Source organism: Camelina sativa, chromosome 16, assembly GCF_030686135.1.
Source record: "Camelina sativa cultivar CO46 ecotype springtype chromosome 16, ASM3068613v1".
Taxonomy (NCBI): domain Eukaryota; kingdom Viridiplantae; phylum Streptophyta; class Magnoliopsida; order Brassicales; family Brassicaceae; genus Camelina; species Camelina sativa.
The window spans coordinates 6,166,279-6,178,560 of NC_141895.1; the positions used below are offsets into that span (position 1 = coordinate 6,166,279).

Consider the following 12,282-nt stretch of genomic DNA (forward strand, 5'->3'; position numbering starts at 1 on the left):
CTTGATATCTGATAACATGTTCTTATTGTTGGGATTGTTTTGAATGATTGTAACTTTTGAACTATTGTACTTGTAGTTTCGGATAATTTTGGGTGTTATTTAGTAGGTTTGTATATTTAAGAACCAAACCCATTAATAACCGAAATTTTCGGTTCTGGTTCGGTTCTTATATCAACTATCCAAACCAACCCGAACCGAATGAGTACCGAACCGGAACCGATCCGATTAGATTCGGTTCTCTTATGGATAGTAAATTCAATATCCAAAATACCCGATACCCGAATGGATATACCCGAACCCGAACCGAATACCCGAACGCCCAGGACTAATCGTCGGTGTGGAAAAAAAATTAGTTTCTCTCCTTAATTACTGTTGATAAACAGAAAAACATATAGACCGTAAGATACGATAACTCTATCCCAAAATTAATCACAAAGCCATAAGTGTCACACATCTTCTTCTTCTTATTTTATACGTATCATTTAATTTGTCTGACAAAAAAAATACTAAACAGTTGAGTATTTTGTGAAAGATTTTGTTTTCATTTAGGCTTTCAAACAAATACATATATATGATTTAATAAGTCGATTACAATAGTGTTATTGTTGTGTCATTATCCGAATTCAAAACTTGTATTTGCATGTTATTCACACACACACACACAAATTAGGAACAGATTTTGTAACAAAAGAAATCTCAAATTTATTGGGCTCAACAAAAGCCCATCAAAAAGCCCACTACAAGAAACATAGTTTTTATTTGGGGGTGGGTCATGTCATGAGAGAGGCAGAGCATCAAAAGAGTGAAGAACTTGTTCCAACAACATCCTCGTACTTGAATCCAAAGGGTTCTCTGGTTTGTCTGAATGAACAACGTTCAATAGATAAAGCTTCTTAGAACTCACAAACGCAGCCGAGAAAACCCTCTTGATCCCTCCTCTCGTGCTATCAATCTTGTATTCAAACTCATACACTTGTTGTTGTTGTCCTTGTCCTGATCTCTCTCCAACTGATACAACTTCAGCTTCCTTTGTACTTTCCTGATTTCAAACAAAACCACATTAAAGCTTCCACGAAACACATTTTTGTATTGGGGTTTTGAGAAGGAGACGAACCTTTCGTTTCTCAGCGTTAATGAGCTTATCAGCTACAAATTGAGGATCACCAAAGTCTTCAAGACTCTTTATACGGACAGGACTCACTACAACTCCAATATTGTTGCTTCCATTGTTTTGTTCTTCAAACAGAGCATTGGCTCCTGCTTTCTCTACCTTTTAAATCAAAACAATTCAGCATTTGGAGTGAGTGAATACACAAATTTTTGTAATTCAGTTCCGAATTGAATTGTACCTTGGTATAAGAAGAGGGTATGAGAAGAGTGAAGCCATTGTTGGAATCAGTGTATCTTTGAAGGTCTGCGGTGGATGTGGCCTTATCCAACAAGAACCCATTGAATAAAAGAGTGAGAATCGAGAGATTCAAGTGTCTTTTGCTGAGAAGAGTGATGCCAATGGTGGATGAAGGATTCTGGGTAAAGCAGAGGATCTGCTGCTTATGGATCTTCTTGTGATGAGACAAAGATGATGAGAAGAGAGACAATTTGGGAGGAGAAGCTAAGAAGCTTGATGACCACATTTTTTGCTTCTTCCTCCTCCTTATCACATGTTTGCCGTTAAAGTCCCAATCTTTAGTTTATTCAGATCTTTTTAGTTTTTACACAAATACCAATCTAATTCGATGGTACACATCGGTTTGGTTTATCCGGATTAGACACATGGGTAAGAAGAACAGAAGACAAAAAAATATCAGCCAAACAAAAAAAGGAATCATTAGCACAAAGCTTTGTTGGTTTACTCAAAAACTCACAGTGAAAATTTGATCACTTAAACCAAAATTTTCTGCAGCTTAAAACTTCAATGGAACAAAACAAAGATGTTTTCGAGACAACATCTGATCAATCAGATATAGCAACAGATAAATTCTTCCAAGGATCAGGCACGTTCTGACCACAACTCTCCAGGACATTCACCAATGGTCCAGCTTGATAAGACTTGGCCTCCTTTTTTGTTATAAAGCTTTGAAGTACACCGTGAACGCTCTCTCTAGCCATGCTTGTCAGAATCTGAGTGTAAATTTCGATTGATGGGAAAAAATCTGGAAGTAGAACGGTTTCAAAGTCCCTCATAACTGCTGTATCCAACTGTTCGATATCAATCAAGTGTGCCAAAGGTTTACGGCTGAAGCCAAAGCCAAAAGAAAAAAAAGTGAACAAATTAGTATGGCAAAAGCTATGGGACCTTCCATAATAATACAGTAAAGTTGATAAGCTCTTACCTCTCTTTGACCTCTGAGATACCCTTGAGCTTAAGTAGAGCCCTTATCTTTCCGAAATTTTCCTCCTTTGTAATAATGTGTATTATCTTCGACGAAGATGAATCCAGAAGCTCTGCAAACTGCGACAGAAACGTAAATATTTGGTTTTAGTAAACAGTTCACATATCACAGTAGAAGAGCCATCCACTTTTTATATGTAAGCCATCTATTACTGAATGCTACTTCTGTAACTGTTTGTTTTTAATTCTAAACTTTAACAACTTTTTTTACTTTCTTACAATCTCACATTCACAAAACATTCAAATCTATGGTGCTGTAGATACAAAAATAAGGTATCATGTGATGTACCTTCTCTAGCTTTTTATCTTCTGAGGAGCAGACATTTACAGTCTGGATAATATAAGAGCCTTGGCTGGCAACAGAATCACTGACGGTAACTCTGTTGATTGATCTCCCCAAAAGACCCTGGACTGCCGGAATAGTGGTAGCAGTAAAACTGTCGTTGAAAACTACTGATTGGTGTTTGCTAGAAATGGCCTGCTTAATGGATTTAACAGCATCTAGATAACCACAACTGCAAAGGGAACCTAGTTCATCGACGACCTGTGTAAGTGTGAGAAATCAATTAGCAGTGTCGAATGCTCTTAGATATAGGATGAAGAGGCTCCATACCATGATACAAAAGAAAACATTTAGAGTTTAGACCCAATAAAGGTTCTCCATAACATTAAAATACAGAGAAAACTGCCAAGAAATGAGCATTTCTTCTTATGGCAAGGTGTGGACTAAGTAGATATGTAGCTATAAGGATCAGACTTCCACTAAAACAGGAAACTCAGAATGATGTTGGGAAAGCCGCCAAGACCAGTAAGAACCTTAGATTTAGCAATCAATAGTGGGACAAACACTGAGACAATCATTCAAAATAGCATACAAATATCAATCCAAATCAGGCAGCAGACGGACTTGGTTGGTGGTATATTCTTGAAAGCTCGAAAAGGAACAAAACCTACAAACATCATTCATAATAAAACAAAAAAAAGACCTGCCAACCAGCTTCGTCCACTACAGAAGCCAACATAAAATTTAAACTGAAACAATTCAATTTGAAGCCTAGTACGTTTATTTATAGTAAAACGATTTGGAAATGTTTGGACTGCAGTATAATGAAACAGGAGATATATTTTAGCATACCAGCAATGAAACACCCGATATATCAACTCCCTTCAAGTTGACAATCTCCAAAAGTCTCTCAGGTGTAGCAACTATAAACTCAGGCTCGACGCTTTTCAATCTACAGCTCGAAAGGCAGCTTGTCAGAAAATATGTAAAACAGACTCGACTGCAAAAAGAAAAAGACAATGTAATGGACTGGTTAGACGTACCCGGAAATCTGATGATCTAGTGACGCTCCTTGGTGTAAGCTCACTGTGTGAATTCCAATACTTTTCAGTGCCTTACAAACCGATCGAACCTAAGCATGATTAAACAAAATGGCTGCATTACGTCTCTCATCACGATTAATACAAATAAAATCAGAGTGAATGAAACCAGCTGCACTAAAGAAAGAAAACAGTCACGCAGCTAGACGTTATGGTTCTAACCTGAGAAGCTTTGGACTGAGATGGCACAAGGTACAAAAGAAAAGGGCTGTTTCCAATTGACTCATCCTCCTCCTCGTCTTTCTCCCGTTTAGCAATAGCATCTGCTGCGGTTGAAACAATCCACGCAATCTGTTCAACAGTAGAAGGCATTCCACTTGTCTCTACAATATCTTTCCCAGATAAAAAACATTTCCAGAACTCAATTCCCCAAGTGCTAGTGAACAAAAACTTGTCATGCTGTTCACTGTATGTGCCATCTTTGCGAAACGAGTTCTCTATCTCATTCAGGTTTGACATCAGAAACTTTGATGGACCATCCATCTTCTCAACACCGTCAATGGACATAGGAGATGGTTTCTTGTCTTCTTTATCTCTACTCTTCACCTTATTCTTCTTCTTCTTCTTCTTCTTCTTCTTGGTGATATCAGCTTTACCCTGCCTCTCATTATATGGGTCTTGAGGTGTAGGAAGACTGAAACACATTCCCTAAGATTCAATACAAAACCAAATGAATTAATTCACCAAAGACGTCTCCAATTTCAAAATTTACAGTTTCAGCGAACCCTAAGAGTATTCACTCTTCTCTACCAAATTAAACATTTCCAATTTTCAAAACTCGTTCAAGCTCAAGCTCGTAGATGTAGTAGAAATATACAGATTCATAGAACCCTAAAAATCGAATCGAATAGTGTGTGTAAAAGAGTGAGGAGATGATACCTGACACATGCTGCGTTTACCAGACTTGCGGCGTTTCTTGGCGGCGATAATGGCAGCGATGCGAGCAGAAACAGTGGCGGAATCGTTTTTTCTACTCATCTTCTTCCTCGTCACTTTGTTCTTCTTCCTCTGCACATTATCGTCGCCTTTCGCCATTGTTTTTTTTGCTTCTTTGGAGGTTTAGAGCTTCGCGGCGGCCGTTGCTCTTAACTTTAAGCCTTCGCTTCCGGGTTAAACCTTTATATACTTGTGGCATAATTGTAATTTAGGAGAAGTTATAAGGCTACCGGTGTCATTTGGAAAATCGATAACCCGGTTAGTTGGTTTGGGAAAAGCCGGACCTTTCAATCGATTGTGATAAACCGGTTTTTTATTTGATTGCTTCACGTGAGATCATCTTCATTTCTAAATCGAACAAAACTGTTTGCTTACATAAGCATTCTTCTACAAATCAAAAAATCTCTAACAATCTTTTTTGTTATGTGTTCAAAATAAAGAAACATTGCTGATCATTAAGTCGCTTGATCTGAGCAAATCTTGTTCTCTTGTTTCTCTTCCTCCACACAAACATTAGATTCGGGTACTACTATTTTCTCTTCTTCATCGCCTCTCTTCTCTGTCACATTAGATTCGGGTAGTGTTTTCTTCTCTTCATCGTCGCCTCTCGTCTCTGTCACATTAGAATGATTTCGTCTATGATGATGGCCATGATCATATTTGGAAGAAGCTAAGTGATCCAAAGCCATTACAACATCCGCTATCACCGGTCTCATACTAGGCTGTTCTTGAACACACATTGCAGCTATTGCAAGTGCTTGGTACACTCCTCTAATTGGATATTCTCCTTCCATCAACGGATCAACCATTTTCTTGAAATTATTCCTATTTTTAAACAACGGACGTGCCTGTAAGGTTACCAAAAGTGTGAACTGTGCTCAGCTAGATAAAGGAGGAAAAGCAAAAGTTATAATTAAAGTTTGAGACTTTATAATCTTTACCCATTCGACTAGACTTTGTTTGTTACGTGGTCTCGTGTTATCGATCGCTTTCCTTCCAGTGATAAGCTCCAAAAGAACAACTCCAAAACTGTATACATCTGATTTGAATGTGAGTTGTCCTGTTAATGCGTAATCAGGAGCACAGTATCCGTATGTTCCCATAACCCTTGTGGAAACATGAGTTTCACTCCCTCTTGGTCCTACTTTAGCTAACCCAAAATCTGAGAGCTTTGCGTGATACTCTTCATCGAGCAAGATATTCGAACACTTGAGATCACGGTAGATCACAGGAGGCTTTATTGTATCGTGGAGATACTCTAGACCTCTCGCTGCACCAGCCGCAATTTTCATCCGAGTGTTCCACGCTAGCGGTTTTCTACTATGAGGAAGATCTAAAGAAAACAGAACATACGACAACAAGTTATAACATTATAAACAAAGCATGTTTATAAACAAGTCATGTTGCTTTAAAGAAAGATACAAAACATACCATGGAGGTGGTTGTCCAAAGACCCTAGTGGCATGTACTCATACACCAATAGTCTCTGAACACCCTCAGCGCAAAAACCGATAAGCTTCACAAGATTCGGATGGTCAGCAAGACTTAACGTCAAGACTTCAACCACAAACTCCCTAATTCCTTGAGAACCAGTCCGGTCAAGTTGCTTAATAGCAACAACCTATCGAAACACCATTACAAAAACTCTTTAAAATCCTCCTCTAACAAGCTAACCACATTCCACAATGTTTGATTAGAGATCAAGACACATAAACAAACAAACCTGGTTAATCTTCTCAATGAAACCTCTGTAAACTTTACCAAAGCCTCCTTCACCTAGAAAACAATCGGACTTAAAATTTCCGGTAGCAACAGCGAGTTGTCCAAACGTAAAAGTCTGAGCTTTCTTCCCTGAAACTTCATCTTCAACCAAAGTATCCTTTGCATCCAAAGCTAATTGATCCTCCTCCTTAGTATCTACTTCCTTGTTTACATCTCCACATAGACTAACTTTTAAACAATCTACAACAAACACATGACAACAAACACACATTAAAGATGAATCCATGAATGAAAACAATAACAACACAACAAAACCTAATTATATCTAACAAATGAAACAGCTTTTATGCAATGTAGCAAAAACAAAACGAAACCCAGATCGAAGACTACTAAAACAGATAACACCCACATCGAAAGATTCCGAATTTGAGAGAAATAAAAATCGGATTTTTTTTTTGTTTTTTTGGGAAAAACCTGAGCTGGGTTGCGTTTGATTGTCTCGATTGATGTTCTTATGAACGATGTTTGGATCGTTAGTGAGTTTTTTTGGGGAGGTGACATCATTCTTCTTCGTGGTTTTGGTCTCTGATCGTTTGTTAGATTTCACGGTGCGTCCGAAACAACCCATCTGAAATCTAGAAGCTTCTCTCTCTCTCGTTGGAGAAAGGAAAAAAACCCTAGAGATTCAGAATTAACACAGAGAATAAAGGGAAAATGTGGAAAAGGGAAAAAAAAATCTGATTTTCGGGGAAAGAAGAAGAGGAAGAGTTACGAAAGAGAGAGAGAGAGAGAGAGAGAGAGAGAGAAGAGGAGAGGGCAAAGTGAGAGAGATGCTTAATTTGAACTTTTTTAAAGGAAAGAAGAAACGTAGTTATTGTCTACGGGAAGGTGCACCATAAGGGTTATTAATAGTAACCAATGAGGTGCGTGCGGTTAAATTGTGTCTTTTGTAAAGTAGTAAAAGTAAAACTGTGGGAGCTTGGTCAAAACCTTTTTTGCTTGCTACAGTCTCTGTCTTTTTTAACCTTTCAACTTTTTTCTTTTTTTCTTTTTCACCTACAGATGAATTAAACCGCTAATTTGTCTTTTTTTTTTTGAATAAAAGTAGGCTTCCAGTCATTCAAATAGAAACAATACAAAGGAACGAAATTGAAATTTCAGAGTTCAACAGGTTAGGTTAAAGAAGTTACAGAGGTATAATTTCCCCAAAGTCATAAAAAAAAAGATATAAAACATCAAGCAATAATCCAAGAGAGCTGTGAGGCAGCCACTAAGAAGCAAGCTGAGACATGTGAGATCATTGTTGCAAGACTGATCAACATCGAAGAATCCGAGTGCTGACAAAGTAGTCACGGTCATACGACTTTGTGACGTTGAGAGGTGAATCACGGCCAAAGAGCTCTCCAGGGAGAGGGGTAGGAGCATAAGCATTGCCTTGGCAGGTATTCGGTGGGCTGTGGCCCGGATGGTGGTGACGTTTCTGGAGATGTTATGCTTCGGTGTAGAACTCTGATAGCTAAAGTGGTAACACCCACTCCATGGAGATGGGGTCATAATGCCACTAGACTTCAGGTTTTTAGTAGGATACTTCAATAAGTTGATACATTGCAGTTTAAGAGTATCTAGAAGCATACAGGATGATAAAGAAGAAGGCCTGAAGATACACCGGTAATCACAACGCCATATGGTCTGGATCATAATGTCGAGTTCATTCCAGTTGCTAACTTCATATGGAAGATCTCTAGGTGATTCTAATAACAGGTTGTCGAAAGGAGTCTTTAACCAAACTAGTAACAATGGTAGTTTACTATCCAAATGCAGTCTTCGAACAAATGGTTCCATAAATCTACACAAAGGTTGCCTAGAGTGGGAGAGATTTAAGTTCCGATCAAACCTGAGTATACGCGGATGAAGAATTTGAGAAACACCTTTTGTTAATGGACTCCAAACCCTTAATGGGCTGAGGATTGAAAAGCCCACCAAAAGAAACCCTAGTTTCTCACTCGGAGGCAGAGGGTGATTCACGCGGCGGTCGGGTTGAATGGAAGTCCGATTAAGGGGGTCGAGCATCTCCGCTGAGGGAACATATGTTGGGTATGGATTTATTGCGGGATTTGAAGCTTCAGAAGAGAACGCTAGAAGCTTAAGGTCTCTGGTACTAGAAGTTGAAACCAAAATGAGAAGAGTGTCGTGTGCCGTCAACGACTTTACCAGGCAAGTCGCCTCTGATGGTCGAAGAGAATTTTCTCCTGCCATTAGCCATACCAGGCTAATTTGTCTTAAAATTCAAAATACTCAAAAAGAGCTACATGCTAGAAATCTCATTCGAAAATTCAATTGTATGATAATATTGGTGGTTTTAGCTTAAAAAACAAAGATATGAGTCGTTAAAAGACTAAGGTTAATCGAATTTACATCCGTGATTTTTTAAGGTAATTGTAAAATACTGATCAATGCAATTAACAGTTTATCCACTAATACCTCTTTTATGAATCTGCACCTTTGGATGAAGAAGTTACGTCGAATTAGATTTGTCTTTACAAAAAGATGTTATAATATAGTCGCTCATAATTTGGCTAAGCTTGGTTGTGGAATTTTAGATTTTTATTCTGTTGTTTCATATCTGTTTTATAGCTTGTTCAACAATTATATGTGGATAATTTAATTTAAGATTATTATAATATTTTTTCGACCTAAAAAAATCGTTAAAGGACTACATTGTTTTCATATTCCATTTGATGTCTTGTAAGCGCACAATAAACTAAATGAACCCCAAAAAAACTTACAAGAAGTTTTGTTGGCCAAGAAAACAGAAAAATGGTTATGTTTTTATTAGTTGTTTTCGTGGACTTTCATTTCAGCTGCTTGTATTTTTAGGTCTTAATAAAATTCAGATAAAGAAAGAAAGAAGTCAACCTATTGTTTATTTTTTTGACAACTTATATATCTATTTTAATTTTAAATGAATTTGAGTGTCCAATATCGAAAGCTTATAGCCAAGACAACATATTGAAATTTACCATAAATAACCATCGAAATGCAAATGTCAATATACAATAAATTCTATAGAATTTTGTATGGTTAATTAGTTTAGTCTTTAATCAAGAATGCATCCAAAGGTTTATAAATAGGTTTGTTTGTATGCATGTGAATACTTTGGTCATGCACCAAAAAAAAAAAAGTCACAAACAAGTTCAAGTAGAAGGTAAATGGTAGATTATATAAAACAAAAACGAATTATCTTATTGAAAATAAAATGTCAAACTCTAATGAAAACAAATCTCTAATATGTAAAAAATAATTTTTTGTATATATTCGAAATATTGTCTATTTTTCAAATGCATCATTTTAGAATCATTTGAGACATATTTTTTTTGGGGCGTATGTTGGGTGAATAATGCATTTACTATATAAAATTTATTAATATTAGATGGGGTTATTTGTTCTATGACTTTAACGGATTTGAAAATCCAAACAAAAATCATGTATTATTCAATTATTGATTTTAAAATATTTATCAAAATTATGTGTTATTGGTTATATAGTTTACAAATACTTGTTAAAATACCATGTTATTCATTTAATAATTTTTTTTGGATTTCAAAATCCACAATATGTTTTAAATGGATTTGAATGGATTTGAAAGTGTAAAATAGAAACATTCAAATCCAAAGATAAAACATGTTATTTCAAAATTCATGTGTTTTGACTTTTATAATTTTGAATTTCATATGGATTTAGAAATCACCTCTCCAGTAACAGCCCTTTAATTCAAGTGTGATGAAAATGGTGCCTTATATTGTTTTGAGAAACAAGAAAAGAGATTCATAATAAATATTATTCACTTTTATACATGTAATGCACTTTTTGTATTATTTAAAATTGTCACATCATCTTCTTAAAACAAAATTTTCAGCTCTTTCATCCGAGGTTATTTTTATCCTTTTAATATGCCATTAAATAAAAAAATAGCATTTGTTATAAAGACATTTTAGAAATGTTATTTAAAAAACAGAAAATAGATTTGGGGAATTATTCATGAAACAACCTAAACATAATAATGATTTTAATAATACATTTTGATTCACTTTAAAATATAATCAGCTAAATATTTAACAACATATATATGTCATCAAGTATTTAATTTGAATAAATTGAGAAGAGACCTTATAACTGATTTAGAATTTGTTAGAAATACCCCTTTTGACATACCGTTTTTCAAAAATACATTTTTGAACATTTTTTTTTGCCTTCTTCTACACAATTACAATATGTTAAAATAATCTTTAAAACAAATTTTAGGTTTGGGTTCTCTATTTTGCATTTAGGATATAGTTTTGAAAGGATATGATTTAGTATTTGGAGTTTAGAGCTTAGAACTTAGTCATTCTATACATAGAAAAAGGTTATTTTTGAAAATAGACAACATGATATATGGTATTTTTGAAAAATGACATAAGAAAATGAATATTTTTGAAAATGTCCCAAACTAATTTTAAATAAATTTATAGAAGTTTGAATATTAATATAATTAAAAATATGTCTTAACATTTATGGTTGGTAAGACGCAAATAGAATAAAATACCACTTTTTTAGGGTTAAAAGAAAATAAATAAAGGGCTTTTAGATAAATTTGCTACTTTTAATGTTATTAATAAATTACATTTTTGAGGATACTTTTTATTCTCTCTCTACTCTCTCTCTCTTTTGAAATTCAAATCAATCTCAAAATGAAGGCAAACAAGATCTCGATATCGAGGAGGACCTGGGAAGCATCATGGCACGCTGCCGGCCAGGAAGAAACGAAGCAAATGAAGAACGATGTCGGTACGGAGACAACTCAGCCACCGTTGGAAAATGCGTTGACGGAGCTAACATCATTGACTAGTACGACGAAGATGGTAGAGAGATCCATGGGCAGGGACACAGTGACAGAGGAAATCGTCGGGAATACAAAGATGTCGCTCGACAAAATAACCTGCTTTTGCGGAAACGTACCAATTACTTAAAAGAATAAAATACCTCTTGCTTAAATGAATATTCTAACAACTTCGATTGACACGAATCCAAAGCAAAGACAACGGTGATATCATAAAAAAAAATTGAAACGTTTGAATAATTATATTCGATTTGAACAATGTGATAACCACATCCATAATGATATATTCTCGGGTTAAAGAGTAACATTTTAAGCTTGGTACAAGGTACTGAGTATAGTTGTGATGTTAGAATCAGACTCATTATCTAACGTAATATGATCCTCCCTGAAAGCTCTTGGCAAATGTGACAAAACTACCTAATAAACTTTACAAGATCAAGCTCAAAATTGAAAAATCAATTTTGAAGAAGAAGAGGCTCCTTCTGCTCTCTGTCCTGTTTCCCAAGACATCTAAAATCTAATACCCCTCCGTTTTCTTCCGCCTCTTTCCTCGCCGTCGGTCGGTCCCTCGCCGACTTGGGTCTCTGTTCCAATGGGGAAGAAGAAGAAACCTCGTCCTCTGGTTCCTCCTCCACCTCAGTTCCCTCGCCAGTCTTACAGTGAAACCTCTTCGAAAGCTGCTTCGAAAGCTGTTCCGCCTGAGAAGAAGGCTCCTTCTGTTCCCACCTAGTAAGTTGCTCTGCCTGAGAAGGAGATTCCTTCTGTTTGTGCGGAGCTTCTCCTCCATGTTGCGGATACAGATCTCTCTCAATCCGCCCCAGATCTAGATCTGACCCGTCCGCTCCCTGTGAATGTTTCACCCCGAGGCGCTTCTCATATGGCTCCGCCGTCAGATCCATCAGCCTCTGTTCCTGCCGCCACGGGATCCACCAACTCCTCTCCATGTGCAGAGGTTTCCACTTCCTCGTTC

The 12,282-nt window shown here is 36.5% G+C and overlaps 3 protein-coding genes across 3 annotated transcripts; all 3 read right to left on the reverse strand.

The window, feature by feature from the left end:
* Positions 1-677: 677 nt before the first annotated feature.
* Positions 678-1,676, reverse strand: LOC104750035 (psbP domain-containing protein 2, chloroplastic). Its single transcript, XM_010471762.3, has 3 exons — positions 1,350-1,676; positions 1,115-1,270; positions 678-1,039 (listed from the first exon to the last, which is right to left on the reverse strand). The coding sequence occupies exons 1-3, from the start codon at positions 1,632-1,634 to the stop codon at positions 776-778; spliced, it is 705 nt and encodes a 234-aa protein (XP_010470064.1). The 5' UTR covers positions 1,635-1,676; the 3' UTR covers positions 678-775.
* Positions 1,677-1,802: 126 nt separating this feature from the next.
* Positions 1,803-4,882, reverse strand: LOC104750034 (uncharacterized). The gene is made up of 7 exons (XM_010471761.3): positions 4,655-4,882; positions 3,938-4,423; positions 3,719-3,807; positions 3,528-3,627; positions 2,682-2,936; positions 2,334-2,452; positions 1,803-2,236 (listed from the first exon to the last, which is right to left on the reverse strand). Exons 1-7 carry the CDS (start codon positions 4,808-4,810, stop codon positions 1,954-1,956), a joined length of 1,488 nt encoding a protein of 495 aa, XP_010470063.1. The 5' UTR covers positions 4,811-4,882; the 3' UTR covers positions 1,803-1,953.
* Positions 4,883-4,978: 96 nt separating this feature from the next.
* LOC104750036 (putative serine/threonine-protein kinase PBL6) lies at positions 4,979-7,278 on the reverse strand. Its single transcript, XM_010471763.2, has 5 exons — positions 6,908-7,278; positions 6,435-6,673; positions 6,143-6,332; positions 5,653-6,044; positions 4,979-5,559 (listed from the first exon to the last, which is right to left on the reverse strand). Exons 1-5 carry the CDS (start codon positions 7,059-7,061, stop codon positions 5,167-5,169), a joined length of 1,368 nt encoding a protein of 455 aa, XP_010470065.2. The 5' UTR covers positions 7,062-7,278; the 3' UTR covers positions 4,979-5,166.
* Between the last annotated feature and the right edge of the window lie 5,004 nt (positions 7,279-12,282).